The sequence below is a fragment of the Azolla caroliniana genome, unplaced genomic scaffold (genome assembly GCF_043228905.1).
Source record: "Azolla caroliniana isolate FFs.n. ecotype wild unplaced genomic scaffold, voAzoCaro1.0.p SCAF_6, whole genome shotgun sequence".
NCBI lineage: Eukaryota > Viridiplantae > Streptophyta > Polypodiopsida > Salviniales > Salviniaceae > Azolla > Azolla caroliniana.
This window is the reverse complement of record NW_028230441.1, coordinates 10,503,017-10,521,699: the sequence shown is the minus strand read 5'-3', so window position 1 is coordinate 10,521,699 and position 18,683 is coordinate 10,503,017. Positions and strand designations below refer to the sequence as shown.

Here is an 18,683-nt window from a genome sequence, read left to right as displayed (position 1 = left end):
GCAAGCAAAAGAGCTTGCTGAATTAAGAGATGAATTGGCCGCATAGGAAGCATTACCCACCCGAGAGCGGGACTAGAAGAAAGCGGCAGAAGAAGAGCAACGAAAGACTGTTGAGAACCTCCACCGGGCAGAAGAGAATCTGCGGAAAGGACATCAGGACTACGATTGGCTGAAGGAGGAGAAAGAGAAGGTGTTACAAGAAAAGGAGAAGCTGTGACAGATGGCAGAAACAGAGATTGAAAGGCTGAAAGAAGAACTCCGTCAGCAAAAGGACCGGGAAGACCGCGCTCGCCGGCAACTCAACCAAAAGCTGAAGCAGAAAACCGATGATTTTGAGCACCTGCACCAGGACTACAACCACCTGGATACGGAGCATAAGAAACAATAGGAGAAGATGGCAGAGCTCCGGTAGGAGGTACATCGGGTTGAGACGACGTTGGCGGAGGAACGGGCTGAAAGAACCACACTACTGGAGGAAGCCGCGCAAGAACGGATGGAGTTGCATAAGCAACATTATGAAGAGAAGGAAAGAGCGACGATGATCTTGCAAAGGTTGCAGACCACTTATCAAACCCAACTATCACATTACCGGGAGCAGGAGGTGGATACGGTGGCACTCATCAAGCAGTTGAAGGACGAACGACAAGCCGTAGAGGCCAAATCAAAGATGGGATTGGAGAGGATCCAGTTCATTGTCCATGCCTGGAGGAACAAGACCAAACACTTGATTGACGAAAGCTCCGCGCAATGGTGGGACAAATGGGCAAAGCACACAACCGAGCTCTAGTTGCTACGGGCAGACGAGGAAAACCGGAAGAAGGATGGCGATGACTGCTACATGCTAACAAAGGAGGACTTCACCGCCATTAGTGAGGAGTTAACCGAAGATTTTATAACTCTGGCGGAGGAGCAGGTAGCAGTGGTCCGGCAACTTGTAGCCCAGCTAGATGATGATCGACTAGATGCTCAAATCCAGTTTAAGCGCTATGAGCGGACCAAGCTACGGAGAGAAGAAGCAAAGCAAGCGGCGACCATCAACCTCAGCGATGAGGAGCCATCACCGGAGCAAGGACCGGACGGAGACAAGGCCGAGACAAGTCAACCGGAGTCAAATCCGGCGGAGCAGCTAACGGAGGAATCACCGCCACAACCACGGGTACCGGGAACCGAGCAGACGCCCGCTCAGGAGCAACAGTCGGAGGAGCCGCAGCCACTGCAGCAACAACAACATCAACCGCAATAGCAGTAGCAACAACCGAATTCCAAACAACCATTGGATACCCTGGAGCAGAGTATTTTGGACATCTTGGATGAAGGCTAAGGGCCGGATACTGGGATTCGACGTACAAGGTACTGTCCCACAAGCATGCCATGTGTTACCCGACCGACAAAGGAGCAGAGACCAGAATGTGAAAGGGATGGTTAATCGGAATACATTTAATTAAGTAGATTAGATTATAATTATGTAGTGAACGGACGGACCGGAATCGGTATGCCGATCCGGATCCGAACCGATTTCGAACAGGTGCCGGTTGGCACCGTTTTGTACGCAGCACCGGTGACCTATATAAAGGCCCGGTTACAATGTAAAACTTTAATTGAGAATTAATATAAGCTTCTTGTTTTATCTTCACGTATTGATCACCGTTCTGAATTAATTGTTATATCTTACGCGTGTATTCAGTGTATGTCTTATTGCTAAGTAGCTAATTAAGCCGAAGTAATCATTGTGTCTTAAGTTATCTCGCCGTAACACCCTTTGGTGAAGTGTCTTCCGGAGACACCCTATGTTAGGCCATTGTCCGGCCCTAAGGATTAACAACAAGTTAAGAAACAAACGCCCTACACCCTCCTCCTCCTTGAGACGAGATTGCTTCCTATTGAGATCATGGCCATGGAAAGGGTTGTTGAATACATGCTTAAGGTTCAAAAAAGCCCCTCACATCGACTTCTTAGATATGCATGGGAAGCAAGCAAAAAGATCCAAAAGACACATAAAAGCAAATTTTTGTGTTCCGGTTGGATGCAAGATTTAGAAAAATGGTTTGGTAGATAGATGAGATGCAAGACACTTGCTTCATGATGTGTCACTAGATTCCTTTGTAAATGAGGCCTTTTTGCAACGCCAATGTATCATGACATGGGACAAATGAGGTGGCTCACACTTCACACATTATACTACAAATGTTGCAACTAACTACAAAACCATATTCTTCACGGAATGGGGAAGTCGTACACATCGATACATGTTAGAGCCCATCCCGATATCTGCCATTCGAACCATTGCTTCCATGCGACTTAGCTCGCACGCATTAAGATGTGAGACAGGGCGTTGGGGCACAAGTGATGAGAGTGGCTGACTCTACACACTTTGCCCTAAACAAGTTCAAGAGTCTAAGTATCACACTTTGATACGATGCTCTGCCTTTGATCATATTCGACCATGCTTTCCACATCTCTTCGATCGAACCCAATCCTTGCATGAATTTCTCGCACAACCACAATGTGCACTCTCGATTGCAACATTCATTGGTAAAGTTCTTGAATATCAAGAGTCGCTACTCACCTTCACATGTATCACGTGAAATGTAATATTTTTGGTCTCATGGGTCATATTTGACCTCCGAAGACGATAATATAATCTATCTATCTATCTCTGTTGCACCACGTGCACACACACTCACACACAAAGCTCACTTCCACTACATAGCACCATCTACACCTCTCATTCTTTGCATCTAAAATGTGAGAATAAGGCCTGAAAATGAAAAGATTGTTTAAAAACAATTTTTTTAAATTTTTTTTCAAATTAAAAAAAAAGTACAAAACTAAAAATTAAAAAACTATTTTAACCGCAGTTTCTAACTAGTGAAACCGAACCGAATTGTTTAAACCATTAAGCCGCGGTTTTGTGGTTCGGTTCGGAATAGTTGCTGATTGTTAGTAAAAAGGGAGTTGTCTTTGTTGAGAAGAAGGGAGTTGCCATTTAGGCTTGTTGGTATTGTGGTTGAGTATCGATGCTTACACCAAGGGAGTTATTGTGGGGTCTACAATTTGGATTCATTTATGTTGTGGTTTAACATAATTTCTTACCGCAAGGTAGTTATTGTGATGTCAACTTAGAGCGGGTTAGTTGTGGTAGATCTATCATTTAGATTCTTAATGTTGTGGTTGAACATCGTCGCTTACAATGGGGTAGTAAGTGGTCTATACCATGGAAACTCCTTGGTGTTGTGGTTGATCAAAATTACTAAAAGAACGGAGTTTTGTGAGAATTGCTACTAGTATCATAGTTGAACAACATTATTTTGAATAGTGATGAATAAGTAGGATCAATGACAAGGATACCGGTTTCTCATTCCAAAGGTCAACACAATGATAAAAAAATCTATTGGGCCCATTTCAATTGATAGAGCATTAAAGACAACAATAAATTGGATTCAATGAACATAGACAGATATGACGAATTGAAGATGGCATCCTCACAAAATGGATATTCTATATACATAAAACCAGGTGAGATTTCCATACTTTATCGTCTTTCTTTTTTCAATGGTCCCATGTTTTACCATGTATCAAATAATTTTTTGAAATCAACATTTTCAAAGTGTGCTACATGCTGAATGTGTCGTGGTTTAGCAGTGACAACTTAGCATCTCTTGTGATAATTATCATTATTTACAAAGATTGTACAACCTATGTGCTAAAAGTACAAATTTAGAAGTGGGTTCATGACAACGATGATATGCTTGAGTTGGCTTCCCGTCCAACTTTTGTTCCATCTAGGATTGGAAAATTATTGCCCAATCCCTTTTCCAAGTGTTTGTCTCATGACAACGATCTAATATTGAAAAAGACATTTAGATGCGCATAATCCATGCCAAACCAACGACCATGGTCCAATTTTTTTTTTGTTATTGGTTTCAATTGCCACTTCTAAGTCATCGAAGTTGGGATTTCCTGACGTGGTGGCTCAAAACACCGATGGGGGTTTTTTTGCCAGTCAAATGTATGTGTTTTGTCTTTAAAGTGGAGAGATTCGCGAATGGTAGGGGGTTGGTTTTCACAGGTGAAGTAAAAGTGATCCGGTCGTTCCATGAGCAGGAGAAAGGTGTACTAGTGAGTGCCCATACTGCAAGCTGGATTTCCGGGCCGCCCTTTACAAATGCGGGTTCATTTTCATGATGGATTATAAAGTGGCTCGCGTGGTTTCGAATCATGGTGTCATGTATGTATGTGTGAAATTCTCCCCTACTCTCATCTTAATCCTCTTTGTTTTGAGTTTTACTGCTTTACACACACACACACACACAAGATAAAGACACTACAAATAAGAAGAGAAAAAGAGACTACTCTACCAGATAAAAACAAACACGTAGAAATTTCTGGTGTAAATTTGTGTTTTTTTTTTGTTTTGTTTTCTGGAATTTAAAAAAGAAGAAGAAGAAATAGGTGAGAATAAATAAAGAATGCTGATACATAATTTGTTGGTGCTTGAGAGTCAAAAATAAACGAAAAAAAAGAAAGAATAAAACTATTTAAATATATAACAAAAATATGGATTGTATATTATTATTATTATTATGTATAAACCAAAGCCAGCAGAGTAGCTTCTGCGTCTGTTTCTGTTCCTGATTCTGATTCTGCTTTCTCTCTGTTAATCTTCCTCTGTGTATGTGCTTCTCCTCCTCCAATCTCCTTCCCCTTCCAGTCCATTTCTGTTTACAGTCCTCTCCTCGAAAATGGCCGCCATCGAAGGTGCTTCCATCGCTCACGATGTCACACAGGTGCCCCTCCCCCAACCCCTCCTCTCTCTCTCTCTCTCTCTCTCTCTCTCTCATCAGACATTAATCTTAATCTTCCATGAATTTCCCCCCTTCCTTCTAGTCCTTTCAAATTGTACGTCATCTCATTATGTCTCCGGTGGAAGCAAGATCGAAACTACATATCTTCCACTACTGTCTTTAATCGACACCAGATAGATATGTTTTGTCTACTCTTCCTTTCATACGAGCAACGCATTCTGTATCTTCGAGAATTGAAATAATCAAACATTAAACTCGTGGCAATAAAAACGGGAAGTCCAGATGATACGTTTCGATTTTTATAATCCAAACCATTTTGATTTCATTTTAAATGGAAGAATTTTCATATTCGGTCAATGTTCTTTCATCCTAATTACTCAATCTCTCATTTTTAATCTCATAAATTTCACCTTACATCATAGAAAATTTAATCCTAATCAAAGAAATTCCTCATCTTAGCCAACGGAATTTCATCCCAATCTAGCAAGCAAATTTTGACCACAATTGAAGGGATTTCTCCCTGGAAAGACCTTTTTTTTGTCATCATGAGAATCATCATTTTCATACCGTGCTTAGTTTAGTTTTTAACAGACTCCTTCTTTCTTTGTGGTAGCTCATTGGTGGTACTCCCATCGTTTATCTCAACAAAGTAACTGAGGGATGCGTGGGGATTGTTGCAGCCAAGCTGGAGTCTTTAGAGCCCTGCTCAAGCGTCAAGGACAGGTTACATATATATACAAGATTGTAATCTTGTTCACATCATTTTAATGCCAACATTGTTAATAATTAATGTTCACATCCTCCTCCAAAGCCCATGTTCTTTTAAACTCGTCTCTTGTTTCGTATACCATGGTCCTGCATCATTTGCAAAACGTTTTCGACAAATGTGTCTCTGCATGCTGCATATGCCAGCCTAAATCGTTCGCAACAATATTGTTAACATATCTCATGATAATTAGCATTCTGGTCTAACAGGCACACATATTTTTTACATATGTTAAACAAAAAGCTCAACAGATATCATATAATTAGCAATCTGGTCTAATATACACATATCTTTACATATGGTAAACAAAAAGCTCAACATATATCATAATCTTTGCGACCTGCATGATGCACATATTAATGCATATGTTAACATGTTGCGTAAGCTTTCTGATTAGATGCACATAATGCATATGTTAAATATCATGTGCAACATTGTGACATGTTTCATATAAACCTCTGGCCAGCACTCACATATGGTACACTGTTGACACCATTTGTGAAGGTTTCATAAGCATTCCTACAGATACATACTGAATATGTTGGTATCATTTGCAAAAAAAATTTAATGCAGAAATTTTATATATTAAAATCATCTGCAACATCTCAGCGTCTTCCAGCGGAAATATATTTGTTTATATTAAACATCATCTCATGCTGTGCAATAATAATTACATGTCTCGTAAGCCTTCAAACACGATTCCTATGTGCATATATGATGGTAGATCATAGCTTAATCCACTCATTAGCTGAGGATAATATTATGTTCATATGATTGATGTTGAAGTGCAATAGCAAAACCATAACGAGTACATGGTAATTGAAGAGGGAAAATTGTCAAATTAACTGTGAATTGGTATTGATGTCAAGATCTATATGTTAAACTAATATATACATTATACCACCAGTTATCTGTGAAATAAAAGAGCCTAGAAAAGGTAAATGTAAATTTCTCAAGACAATTGGTGATTTGGGGTCTACGACCAGGGGTTATATGAATCCAATACGTAAAATATAATGACCCCACAGAGCGTGAAAAAGTTAAGTGCCAGTTTCTCAAATTCTCTAGGAGTTGGGATTTATGCCAGGATTTTATATGCATGCGAATGTGTAGCATGCCGGGAATAAATTGTGCCAATGAAAAAACCCCAGAGCGTGGAAATTCGAACTAGAAGCCATGAATTTTCAGCACTTTGTTCCAAAACACAATAATTTGACAAACTGCCCTGATTGTCTGTAGGATTGGAAAAAGCATGATTGAAGATGCTGAATCCAAGGGACTCATCACCCCTGGACAAGTAATTTCATCTCAACTTTTCACATCATTAAATTTCATACAACAGATTTCTACTATTAGAAAGTAATACATGATCAAATTAGCTACTTCATTTAACCTTCTGCCTGTTCAGAGTGTGCTCGTTGAACCGACAAGTGGCAATACAGGAATCGGACTTGCGTTTATTGCTGCATCTAAGGGATACAAACTCATTCTCACGATGCCTGCGTCGATGAGTATGGAACGCCGAGTTTTATTGAAGGCTTTTGGTGCGGAGGTTATTGTAACCGATCCCGCCAAAGGCATGAAAGGAGCAATCCAGAAAGCTGAAGATATACTGGCGAAAAACCCGGCCGCATTCATGCTCCAACAGTTTGAGAATCCAGCAAATCCCAAGGTTTTTGAAATACATCAAAATCGATTTATCATCATCAAAATCTGGGGGTTTCTTCTGTTATTTTTTATTGATTTCAAATCTTGTGTTTACATAGGTACATTTTGAAACCACTGGACCTGAGATCTGGAAGACCACCGGTGGGAAAATCGATATTCTGATTTCTGGAATCGGTACTGGAGGCACAATAACTGGTGCCGGCAGATTTTTGAAAGGTCAAAACCCCAACATAAAGGTAATGGAGATATTTTAGAAGAAAAAATATAAATTTTCTGTTATAAACTTCTATAGGAGGACCTCTTATTTGTCGCATTATTGTGAAGATTTATGGTGTAGAACCGTCGGAGAGTCCCGTGCTATCAGGAGGGAAATCAGGCAAGTTCTCTTTTATGAATTCATTTTAGAATTCGCTTAATTAAGCAATCAATGGTAGTCAGTGTTCATGATCTCAAACGAAAGGGATGAAGAATTTGTATAATGATCCGAAACATCCATCCCATCCATTGCTACAGCCTTGAATCCACAACCGTCAGAGGAATTTTTATAATATAAGCCAGTGATCTATAAGTGATAATTTCTTAGATGGAATTGGTAGGGATGTATGACACCTCTGATTTCAAGATGGATCAAAGTAATGCTTTAACATGTGCTTTACCGTGTATTTATCATGTTTTGTTTGGTATAATACTTCAATTGACACATTGCATTATTACACATACGACTTACATGCTGTACGCTTGTGATTCTCGATGCACATAGGTCCACACAAGATTCAAGGAATTGGAGCAGGGTTTATTCCGGGCATCCTAGATGTGGATATTCTTGATGACGTTATACAGGTTAGTGCTAGAAACAGAAGGTTGATTATTAGGTCTATTATGATGGCCAACGCTGCAAAAATAGTGACATTCCGAGAAAAAGAAATGTCATCCACATAAGCTTACAGAATAATCAAGAAATTTTATGTTCCATCCACTAGAATTATTTTTGAGAATATTTGTGAAGATTATGCTCAGACAATGAAAGGTTTCCAGTGCTGAACAATTGGAATTTTTTCGAGATATTTATTTTAATTACAATGGTGAATATAGAAATCAGTAAAGATTAACAATCTTCGTTTTGCAGGTTTCAAGTAGTGAAGCGATTGAAATGGCCAAGCAACTTGCGCTTCGAGAAGGCCTTCTGGTAGGTTAAACAGTTTGCCCGTTGTGTGTATGCAGATCGACACCATAGGAATTCACTGTGGAGCTGCACAAATTTCATATATTCATTTCCTGAATTGTAAAAGAAATCTGTGTAAAACAGGTCGGCATTTCATCGGGGGCGGCTGCAGTCGGAGCCATTCAGGTTGCAAAGAGGCCAGAAAATGCAGGAAAGCTAATCATTGTAAGTAGCAGTAGTAGAAGGAAAACCTTTGCTTATCAGATTTTGCTGGTAAAAACACCTCTTCATTACACATCCTGGGGTAATGTTTGTCAAGAGAAAATGAGCTAATTAATCCGCAGGTGGACGTCCAATTTAGATTTTAAGGACAGAGTGAATTGATTGAGATAGAGGGCGGGGGAGAGAAGGCATCCTTACTTAGATGTCTTAATCTGATAATCTGCTAATCTCTTTTTCTTTAAGATGATTTGTAGAACATTACCAAGGCATCCAATTCTGTTTTGTTACAACTTACAACCACACATCTGAATTTTGCTTGAATATGGGCTTTCCTTAATGTTTGTGTGCCCATCATATGAAGCCTAAATTTGTAACTTTGCAAAATGTAGGTGGTGTTTCCGAGCTTTGGGGAACGTTATCTCTCAACTGCTCTTTTCGATTCAATACGAGAAGAAGCCGAGAAACTGAAGCCGGAGCTTTGAGGACTCCATGGCCATCATTGAACTCTCGCCTATAATTCATTCATATCTCGTTGACATCAATAATGTAATGTTATCATTTGTAATGTTTATTATGTTTGAGACCTTATGAAAACAATGGTTTATCTAAGTGAATTGGATGTATATTATAAGCTTGATAAGAGACAAGTATTTATAGGTTTACCTCGATACTCATGGTGAAGTATTTTGAGGTGTAAAATCATTCAACATCCTCAAATATGGGTGATCCTCACATTCCTTAGAATTATCAACTCACCTATCCCACCACCATCACAGCCATCCATAAATGTATATAGGCTCCGCTTGATCCAAACTCCAAATTGCATCCAATAATGCTAGACCTAGGAGACACATTCCCCACATTCCTCATCTATTACAATCATACTATGGAGAGACAAGCCAACATCACAACACATTCAATATAACCAATTATGTGTAGCATTTTCACGATCCAATTTCCCTACATCGAATAACAAGAGACAATTACCCTAGCATAGATTGACAAAACCATGAGTCTTGTCAATATGAAGAACATTGCACACTAAGATGTTCACAAAGAAACACCAAACTAATAGGAAAAGGGCATATATGGCTATTGATTCGTCCTTACTTGACCAACCAAAAAGTGTTTGTCAAAAACCGCTCGTTGAGCCGAGTAACATGAAAGATAGGATGGACTATGATACTAACTATAAGAATCTTAATTAACATATCCAAATTAAAGGACAAAATAATGAAGAAAGGTTTAGAGAACATTTGATCACCCCTAGCAAAAGTGAGAAATAGATCAAAGTCCTCGGTTGGCATCCATACCACAAAGTTCAAACATGAATTATATCTTGGGTTTGAAGGAGGAAGAATATACATTTGTAGCTAGAGTTGTGGCACATTGTCAAAGTCTTTATGTAAAAGAATCAAGTCTCTCTTCATGAAGGTAACCAACCTTCTTATATTTGCTCAAATGCTAGGTCGTTGTCTATTTCACACTTGGCTACTTTACTAGAAGTGGTAAGTGATTAAACACTCAAAAGTCATCTTCCACTACAGGTTTGAGAATAACTCTATCCGTAGTCTTTATTTCTTGTTAACAAGTCCACACCTAATAACCCGTAATGTCAGATATCTACATTTCATTATAACATATGCTACACTCATAACAATGACCACCATTGCAATCAAATGTTACATTCCTCATCAAGATTCTAATATTTTATGCATATTTTGATATAGATTAACCCTTTCTCAATTTAGAAAACGATATTGCTTACTTCAAAGCTAAGGGGGAAGTTATCGTCTTTGGTAACATGAATGCTCATATAAGAAGTCTGCAACTTGATGGACAACAATCTTTCATGCCAAATATCTCAAGGATGTAAGAGGATATAACGATGTAGATGAGAAAAATATCCCAATCAATTTTGGGAAGTATTGGACTACAAATGTGCGGTAACATTGGAATGATTATTGCAAATGGTGTATCCTTATTGCCTGACACGAATAGTTTTACATGTAGAATTTACACAATGGACATAATGTGATTGACTATGTGCACTTTCCGAAGGTATTTTGGATTTCATACATGAAATGTCACTTGGTGAATGGACCTCAGACTATGATAATAGGATTGTATAGATTGACCTCAAATGTATGACTGTGAGAAGGCTATTGAAGTAATAAACAACTATATTTAAGCATAAACCTTAAATAAGGATTCATATATTCCGAGATGGTTGAGATATGTTACAAATGACAAAGATCCAACATGGTTTTGCACTACAATGCAAGTGAGAAGCTTTCAAAGAAAGTAGTTTTCTCATTGACAAACAAATGCTTTTGACCAAGCATATACCTTGCATTAAAGCATCAAGAAATAGAGTTCAAAGAAAAACATTATTTGACAAAGAATGTCATGAAACTTAAAAGTGCATTATATTGAGTTTTAGTATACTCAAAGATAATGAAAATTATCAAAAGCATTTGCATGAGTAAAAAAAGACTTATTTAAGGAAATAGAAAAATATGGGAAGTTAGTCAACAATTTCGTCAAACACAATAGAAAGCATGTCATAGATATGCTAAATTTTGGGGAAATCTAAAAGGCAAATGTGTTGAGAATTTGATGAATTAAGGTTGAAATGCTCAAATGGATGAGAAAAGAAGCACATGTATGGATAAATGATATGTTTAATCATGCACCGCAACATAACATATCCTATCATCACTATTACAAATAACAGGGTTATTGGCACCCATGCTTTTCTAAAACACATCGCTCACATTGAAGATTGGTTGTCTTTCAAGAGACCAATTTATTAAGTCCTACACATATATCTTGAATCCTAAATAGGGGAGGCATATGTTAAAGAGAATCATAACAAATCATCACATATGTGTGGGAATGAACTACTTGTTTTTATCATTTTGATGAAAATGGGGATAGGTGAGCATTTAATACCGTCCGTACCCCTCTTCTCTTAGGTACAACCACATGAGCAATAAATTATAATTTCGCATGAGGACCATAATAAAGTAATATGCTGAGAAATATGACAAATTTAGACTCGATATAAATGGATCAACCCATTAGAGCCACTCCCATCTAAAATGTTGAGACCCTCAGGCAAAAGGGGTCTTTGTTGTAACTGAACATTAAATATTTGCTCTCGATCTACATTTTAGTGTATAAGAAACTTGTAGTGCAAACCTTGGTTAGTCTCGCGGTATAACTAAGTTGAGCGATAGAGAGAGAGGGAGGGGTTGATTTGCGATTCCGTCAAGGGAGAGAGTAAGAAGTGGTTGAATCCACATGCATGCCCCTTTGAAAGCCGACTCGATTGTTGAAAGTCCATGCACCCCATGCAAGCCTATGCATGCATTTCAAACATCTACACGCCCTTCAAATACCTATGCGCCTTTTCAACACCCACTTGCCCTTCGAAGGCTTGCACATCTCTCGAATCCACATGCATGCCCCTTTGAAAGCCAACTCGACTATTGAAAGTTCATGCACTCCGTCAAAGCCTATGCATGCCTTTTGAACATCTACACACCCTTCGAATACCCATTCACAACTCAAGAAATATAGACAATATTCATAAACAATTTTGATAAATCCACAACTCCTAAAATGTAGATGATATTCATAAAATGTCAAACTTTAGATGTGAACATTAATATATCAATTTGAACATATCACACAATTATCAAGGTATCTACAATGTTAGCCTCTTCTTCCTTTTGAGAATTCCCCTACAAAATTTGTGAAGTAAATGGCATTTGCGAAGTTCAATTACCACCAATACAATTATTAATGGTTTTTTGCTAATCAATGAAACACATGTTCACCATAAGGTATCTTGTTGTGCAACATACATCTTTGCAGTATCGATATGCATCTTTTTCTCTTGTAAAAACATAGATTTTAGTATAATTTGAGTTCATGTTTAAAAAACCTCTTTTATTTGAAAAACAAGAAGATTTTTAAACATGAACTCGATATGTTGTATCGAGTTGATGTAAAAAATAGAGTTTTGATCATAAATCCATAGAATGTATTGAATTCATGTACAAAGTTTTTTTACCAGATTTAAAAAATTTTAATAATGATAAGTTGAGCTTGAGTTCATATAAAAACCAGATTTTTCATCCCAATTCGATACAATGTATCGAGTTCATGTTCAAAGTATATTTTTCTAATTTGTTTTCAATTTTTTCCAATTTTATTATTATTATTTTTTGGGTTTTTTTAAAAAATTGCTTTTTTCTCTATTTATTTTGGTTTTTTGTTGTTTTTTTTGAATTTTTTTTTGAGCTTTAATAAATGATGAAAAAACCAGAATTTTCATCACAAGTCAATACAATGTATCGAATTCATGTTTAAAATTATTATTTTTCCATAAAAAAATTGAAAAAAATTAGAAAAATATACTTTAAATATGAACTCAATACATTGTATTGAATTGTGATGAAAAATCTAGTTTTTATATGAACTCAAGCTCAACTTATTATCATTAATTTTTTTTAAATCCGGAAAAAAAACTTTAAACATGAATTCAATAGATTGTATGGAATTATGATCAAAACTCTGTTTTTTACATCGACTCAATACAACATATCGAGTTCATGTTTAAAAATCTTCTTGTTTTTCAAATAAAAGAGGTTGTTTAAACATGAACTTGAATCGTACTAAAATCTTTGTTTTTAGAAGAGAAAAAGATGCATATCGATAGTGTAAAGAAGTATGTTGCATAACAAGATACCTTATGGTTGTCATGAACAGTACTGAGACAGAGAAGGAATTAGTACTAAACGAAGGATTAGTACTATGAGAGGTGTGGAACTTCTTCGAGAGAAGGAAGAAGTGAGCGAGACTGAGAGAAAGAGAGAGATTGAGAGAGAGAGAGAGAGAGTGATGATAAGAAAGATATGTATTATATGAAGAGAATATACAATGGTGGCTAAAAGGCTTAAGACTGGTGTTGAACCAATTTGGTTCAACATAATGCCTAGTGCCCTCTTTTATAGTGTTTTCAGGAGTAATCCTAAAGCTTCTAGAATGTTCCAGACTCTGGAATATACACTAATTTCCCTATAATAAAATGTAAATGAAAATAATATCCTACGTATTACAATAGATGATCTAATGGTCAAGAGCTCGACCCATATAACCTAAGGTCATGGGTTCGAGTCTTGCCATATCATGACACTATCCCCCCTTTAAAACGACGAGTGTCACGAGTCGTCTTGGATTAAGGACCTGGTTTGTGTGGATATTGACGATGGAAGTCTTCAAGAAGAGCACGAGCATTGGTCACATTCTCGATCGGTTCCCAAGTACGTTCGCTGGGGCTATAGCCCAGCCAATCGACTAGATAGTAGAGCTTGTTGCGAACAATCTTGGAATCAAGGATGGCGGCAACCTCGTACTCCAGCCCATCTTCAAGCTCGATCGGGGGTGGAGGTTGGATAAGACGTCCTGGGATGGTGCTCTCGTGGTAGGGTTCGAGGAGAGAACTATGAAACACCGGATGTATCCGAAGTTGAGGAGGTAGATCGAGACGAAAAGCGACATCATTAATCTGTCCAATAATACGGAAATGACCTAATCGTCGATAATCTAACTTCTCACATGGACGAGTAGTCTTGATGTGTCGTCGTAGCAGCCACACCCGATCTCCAATATTAAAACTGGATGGAAGTCGATGACTATCCACGTAGACCTTGTGTGTTTGTTGAGCTTGCTGGAGATGAGTAGATAAATCCGCTTGTATCTTGCGTAACTGCTCCAAACGATCCTCCGCGCACGGATTTGTGGACACCTTTGGGGTTTCAAGTACACTCCACCGGGGGTGACATCCCGTATAAGCATAAAATGGCGTAACTTTAGTGGATGCGTGGATAGAGTTGTTATAGGCAAATTCGGCGAAGTGGAGAATATTTGCCCAGTCATCTTGATGATAGCTGAGAAAGCACCGCAGATACTGCTCCAACGTTTGATTTGTTCGTTCAGCTTGGCCGTCAGTTTGTGGGTGGTAGCCGGAGGAGAGGTTACAAGTGACCTTGAGCATGTTAAAAAGGTGCTACCAGAATTTTGACACGAACTGGGGTCCACGGTCGCTGATGATACTATCGGGAAGTCCATGACGCATGACAATTTCGGTAGTGTTTTCACTGGAGATCTCCTTAGTACATGGCAAGAAATGAGCCATCTTCGTATATTGATCGACCACCATTAGAATCGCATTGAACCCCTTAGAGACTGGAAGATCTGTGATGAAGTCTAGAGCAATGGATTGCCATGGCTTGCTTGGAATTGGTAATGGTTCTAATAAACCAAATGGATGATGCCTTGGCATTTTCGCTCTGCAACATGTATCACAAGTCCGAACAAAATCCTCGACAAATTGTCGCATACAGGGCCACCAGAATGTTCGTTGTACTAAATGTAATGTTGTAGTACTACCAATATGCCCAGCTGTATATGTGTCATGACAGTTTTGTACTACTCGAAGGCGGCAAGAACCATTAGGAACATACAAAAGTTCTTTAAAGAAGAGTAATCCATCATGGTATTTGAATTGTCGATAGTCCGTACCTGGTGGTTGCAACTGTGAACACGACGCTCGAGAGGGATCAATTTGTGCTAGTATAGCTTGGGCGAACGCATCTGTCTTCAAGTCTTCATGTATGGTATTGATAACGTGGGAATCCATAGGCATGTCAAAGATCTGTGTTGCTTGTAGTCGTGCCGGTCCTAAGATGACTTGTTTTTGGTTATCGAAAGCTGGCTCGCCGGGACGGGGTGCTAGATACGAACGCCATGTTAATGCATCTGCCTTCCCTTGGTGCCTCCCCGGACGATATGTAATTTTGAAGTCGAAACGCGTGAGGAAGTGGGCCCACCGAGCTTGACGTCAATTCAACACACGAGCATCCTAAAAGTAGGCAAAATTCTTGTGGTCACTAAATACGGTGACTGGATGAGAGGATCCCTCTAGAAAATGCCTCCATTGCATAAAAGAATCCACTATTGCCAATAGCTCTTTATCATGAATTTCGTAGTTGATTTCGGCGGCGTCAAACTTGCATGAGTGAAAAGCCACAGGATGTAGCTTCTCATCATTCCTCTGTTGTGACAGAATGCTCCCCAATGCAAAATCCGATGCGTCAGCTTCGATAATGAATGGTTTTTCTGGATCAACATGAGGTAGAATTGGAGCCGATGTAAATGCCTTTTTAAGACTCTCGAAAGCCATGTTTGTTTCTTCAGACCAGATGAACGGTTGTCCCTTCTTGGTAAGTTGTGTGAGAGGTAGAACGATCTTTGAGTAATCTTGTATGAACTTCCGGTAAAAATTGGCAAAACCTAAGAAGCATTGCACATCCTGCACCGAACACGGAGTCTGCCATTCTACCACCGTTTTGACTTTAGTTGGGTCCATGGAGATGCCTTCTGACGAAATGATGTAGCCGAGAAATTCCACTTAGTTGCACCCGAAACTACATTTTTCCAGCTTTGCATACAGACCATGTTCTCGAAGTCGTTTTAGTAGTAATAGTACATGAGAATCATGTTCTTCTTGGGTCTTTGAATAAACTAGTAGATCATCCAAATAGATGATCAAACAATCATCCAATAGATCTCGGAATATATCATTAGCCATGTGCTGGAAGACTGCCGGCGCATTAGTGAGGCCGAACGGCATGACCGTATACTCGAAGTGCCCATATCTGGTGCGAAACACGGTCTTCCATTCGTCTCCTGGTCGGATCCATAGGAGGTTATATGCTCCCCGTAAGTCGATCTTCGTGAAGAACCTGGCACCATTGATCCGTTCTAAAAGACTTGAGATAAGGGGAAGAGCATACCTATTCCTGATTGTAACCTTATTCAAGCCACGGTAATCTACAACGAGACGAAGCGATCCATCTTTTTTTTTGACGAAGAAAATGGGCGCGCCGGCTGGAGATTTCGAATGCCGAATGAAACCATTTTCCAAATTCTTCTCTATATAGGCCCGAAGGACTTCCAACTCGGTTGGTGACAAATTGTAGATCGGTCCCCATGGCGGCTCTTTTCCCGGTTGTAAATCGATGGGGCAATCGTACGGTCGATGATGAGGAAGTGTGTTGGCTTGTACTTTATCGAACACATCAGCGTAATGACGATACTTCTCGGGAAGTTGAATGGTGGATTCTTCTTTAGTGGTGTTGGAGGGGTTTACTGATATTGCAAAGAGGAACATTTCCTCCTTGCGCCCTTCTTTACGCAACTGACGTAGCGAAATGGTTGCCATCTTCTGAGTTGGACCCTTGGGTTTGTCGCCACCGGATATCCCTTGTTCTCCAATCTATGTCTGGGTTATGTAACTCGAACCACGGTAATCCTAAAACTATAGGATGTTCTGGGATACTAATAATATTAAATGATACTACACATGCTAAGTTATCTAGGACAATATTAATGGGCTCTGACTCTTCTATGATATTTCCGGAAGCAATGGGACGTCCATCAATGACTACTACAGAGGCTGGACACTGTAGTTTTCTTAGGGATATCTTATGAGCTTGAGCAAATTTGTTATCCATAAAGCAAGAGTTAGCTCCGGAATCTAGGAGTGCTAGGACATGTACTGGAGGGGTACTTTTAGTACTAACTATTACTTGGGCTACGAACACATCACTAACTTGCTTAGAGGGAATGGAACCACTAATGGGCTGCACAGATCTAGGGCTGTCCAACCAAACGGCTCCTATTTTGGCTAGACTTAGTCGTTTAACTCTTCTTCTAACTAACTAAGGACATTAAATTTGTTTGCTAGATCTGGGATATTAGTACTATTAGTACTATTAGGACTATCAGATATCCCTACTGAAATAGGCTCGGATTTAGTACAATTAGAACTAGCGACTATTTGGTTTACCTGTCTTCTTGGCCTATGGGGGCAATTTATTGCGATATGTCCTGGTCCACCGCAGTAAAGACATAGTCGATTTGTATGGCATCGCTGCATTTCTTCTTCGGATAATGGCCCTCGACGACGTGTAGTGTCAATCTCCATCGGAGTCGGAGTATTCGTTGGAGGCGCATTATATGACTCCCTCGGAAAAGGTCTTGCTACCACTGAGGCGTAGGTGGGCTCTGATCTTGCCCTCGGCATCTGTAGTTGTCGTTCCGAACGTCGCTCAAAGAGGCGGTTGTCACATCTCACCGCGCGACTGATTGCTTCTGTTAAGGACTTTGGCTCTTCGGGGAAGGTCAATAGTAAATCCTTGACGTCGTTGCGTAAACCATAACGGAATTGCTCCATCAACGCTTGATCATCCCAAGGGATATTGGTGGCAAGTAGGCGAAAATCTGCAACGTATGCGGAGGCTGGACGGTCACCTTGGCGTAATCGCCGGATTTTGTTGATTACGGTCCTGATGCTGTCAGTATCTCCGAAACATGCTTTAAACTCACCTAGAAACTCTTCAAAATTGTTGAGTAACGGAGATTCCTTTTCTAATAGTGGAGCGAACCATGACAACGCTGAGCCACTTAACAAAGTGCTTACTAAATCCACTCGTGATGCATCAGTGGGATATTGGGAAGGATGCATTTGAATAACTAATCGTACCTGGTTAAGGAACCCTCTAAACTGCGATCGCGTTCCATCGAACTTCGTGGGAAGGCCAATCTTGGGTTCTTTATGAATCCCTTGTGTTCCGGGCCCTTGTTGTTGCATCGCTACGATGGTTGCTTCGAGTTGTTGCACGCGTAACGCAAGTTCCCCATGTTGTTGTTGCGTTTGCTGCTTTTCTAAGGAGATTTGCTGAAGATCCCCCAGCAACCGTTGGTTTTCTTGTTCCAAAGCATGGAACTTCTCCTTCAAGCATTGAAATTCCAAGAAAACAGATTGATATTCTTCAGCGCTAACAGTGGCCATGGGATGAAAGAAAAGAGGAATAAAAGATTAGTAGGAAATGAGAGAGACAGAAGGTAGGGAAAATTGGTTCAAACTATCATGAACAGTACTGAGACAGAGAAGGAATTAGTACTAAACGAAGGATTAGTACTA

The 18,683-nt window shown here is 39.4% G+C and overlaps 1 protein-coding gene across 1 annotated transcript; it reads left to right on the top strand.

Moving 5' to 3' along the window:
• Positions 1 to 4,657: 4,657 nt before the first annotated feature.
• Positions 4,658 to 9,285, top strand: LOC147863052 (cysteine synthase-like). The gene is made up of 10 exons (XM_087321074.1): positions 4,658 to 4,787; positions 5,419 to 5,528; positions 6,811 to 6,868; positions 6,980 to 7,243; positions 7,338 to 7,475; positions 7,564 to 7,615; positions 8,000 to 8,079; positions 8,366 to 8,425; positions 8,546 to 8,626; positions 9,013 to 9,285. The coding sequence occupies exons 1-10, from the start codon at positions 4,743 to 4,745 to the stop codon at positions 9,103 to 9,105; spliced, it is 981 nt and encodes a 326-aa protein (XP_087177200.1). The 5' UTR covers positions 4,658 to 4,742; the 3' UTR covers positions 9,106 to 9,285.
• Positions 9,286 to 18,683: the final 9,398 nt, after the last annotated feature.

Excerpts from the sequence above, each read along its gene's own strand:
- LOC147863052 (XM_087321074.1), top strand. The coding sequence starts at position 4,743 with ATGGCCGCCATCGAAGGTGCTTCCATCGCTCACGATGTCACACAG. Across the intron at positions 8,426-8,545 it reads CGCTTCGAGAAGGCCTTCTG|GTCGGCATTTCATCGGGGGC; the intron begins GTAGGTTAAACA and ends TGTGTAAAACAG. Across the intron at positions 8,627-9,012 it reads ATGCAGGAAAGCTAATCATT|GTGGTGTTTCCGAGCTTTGG; the intron begins GTAAGTAGCAGT and ends TGCAAAATGTAG.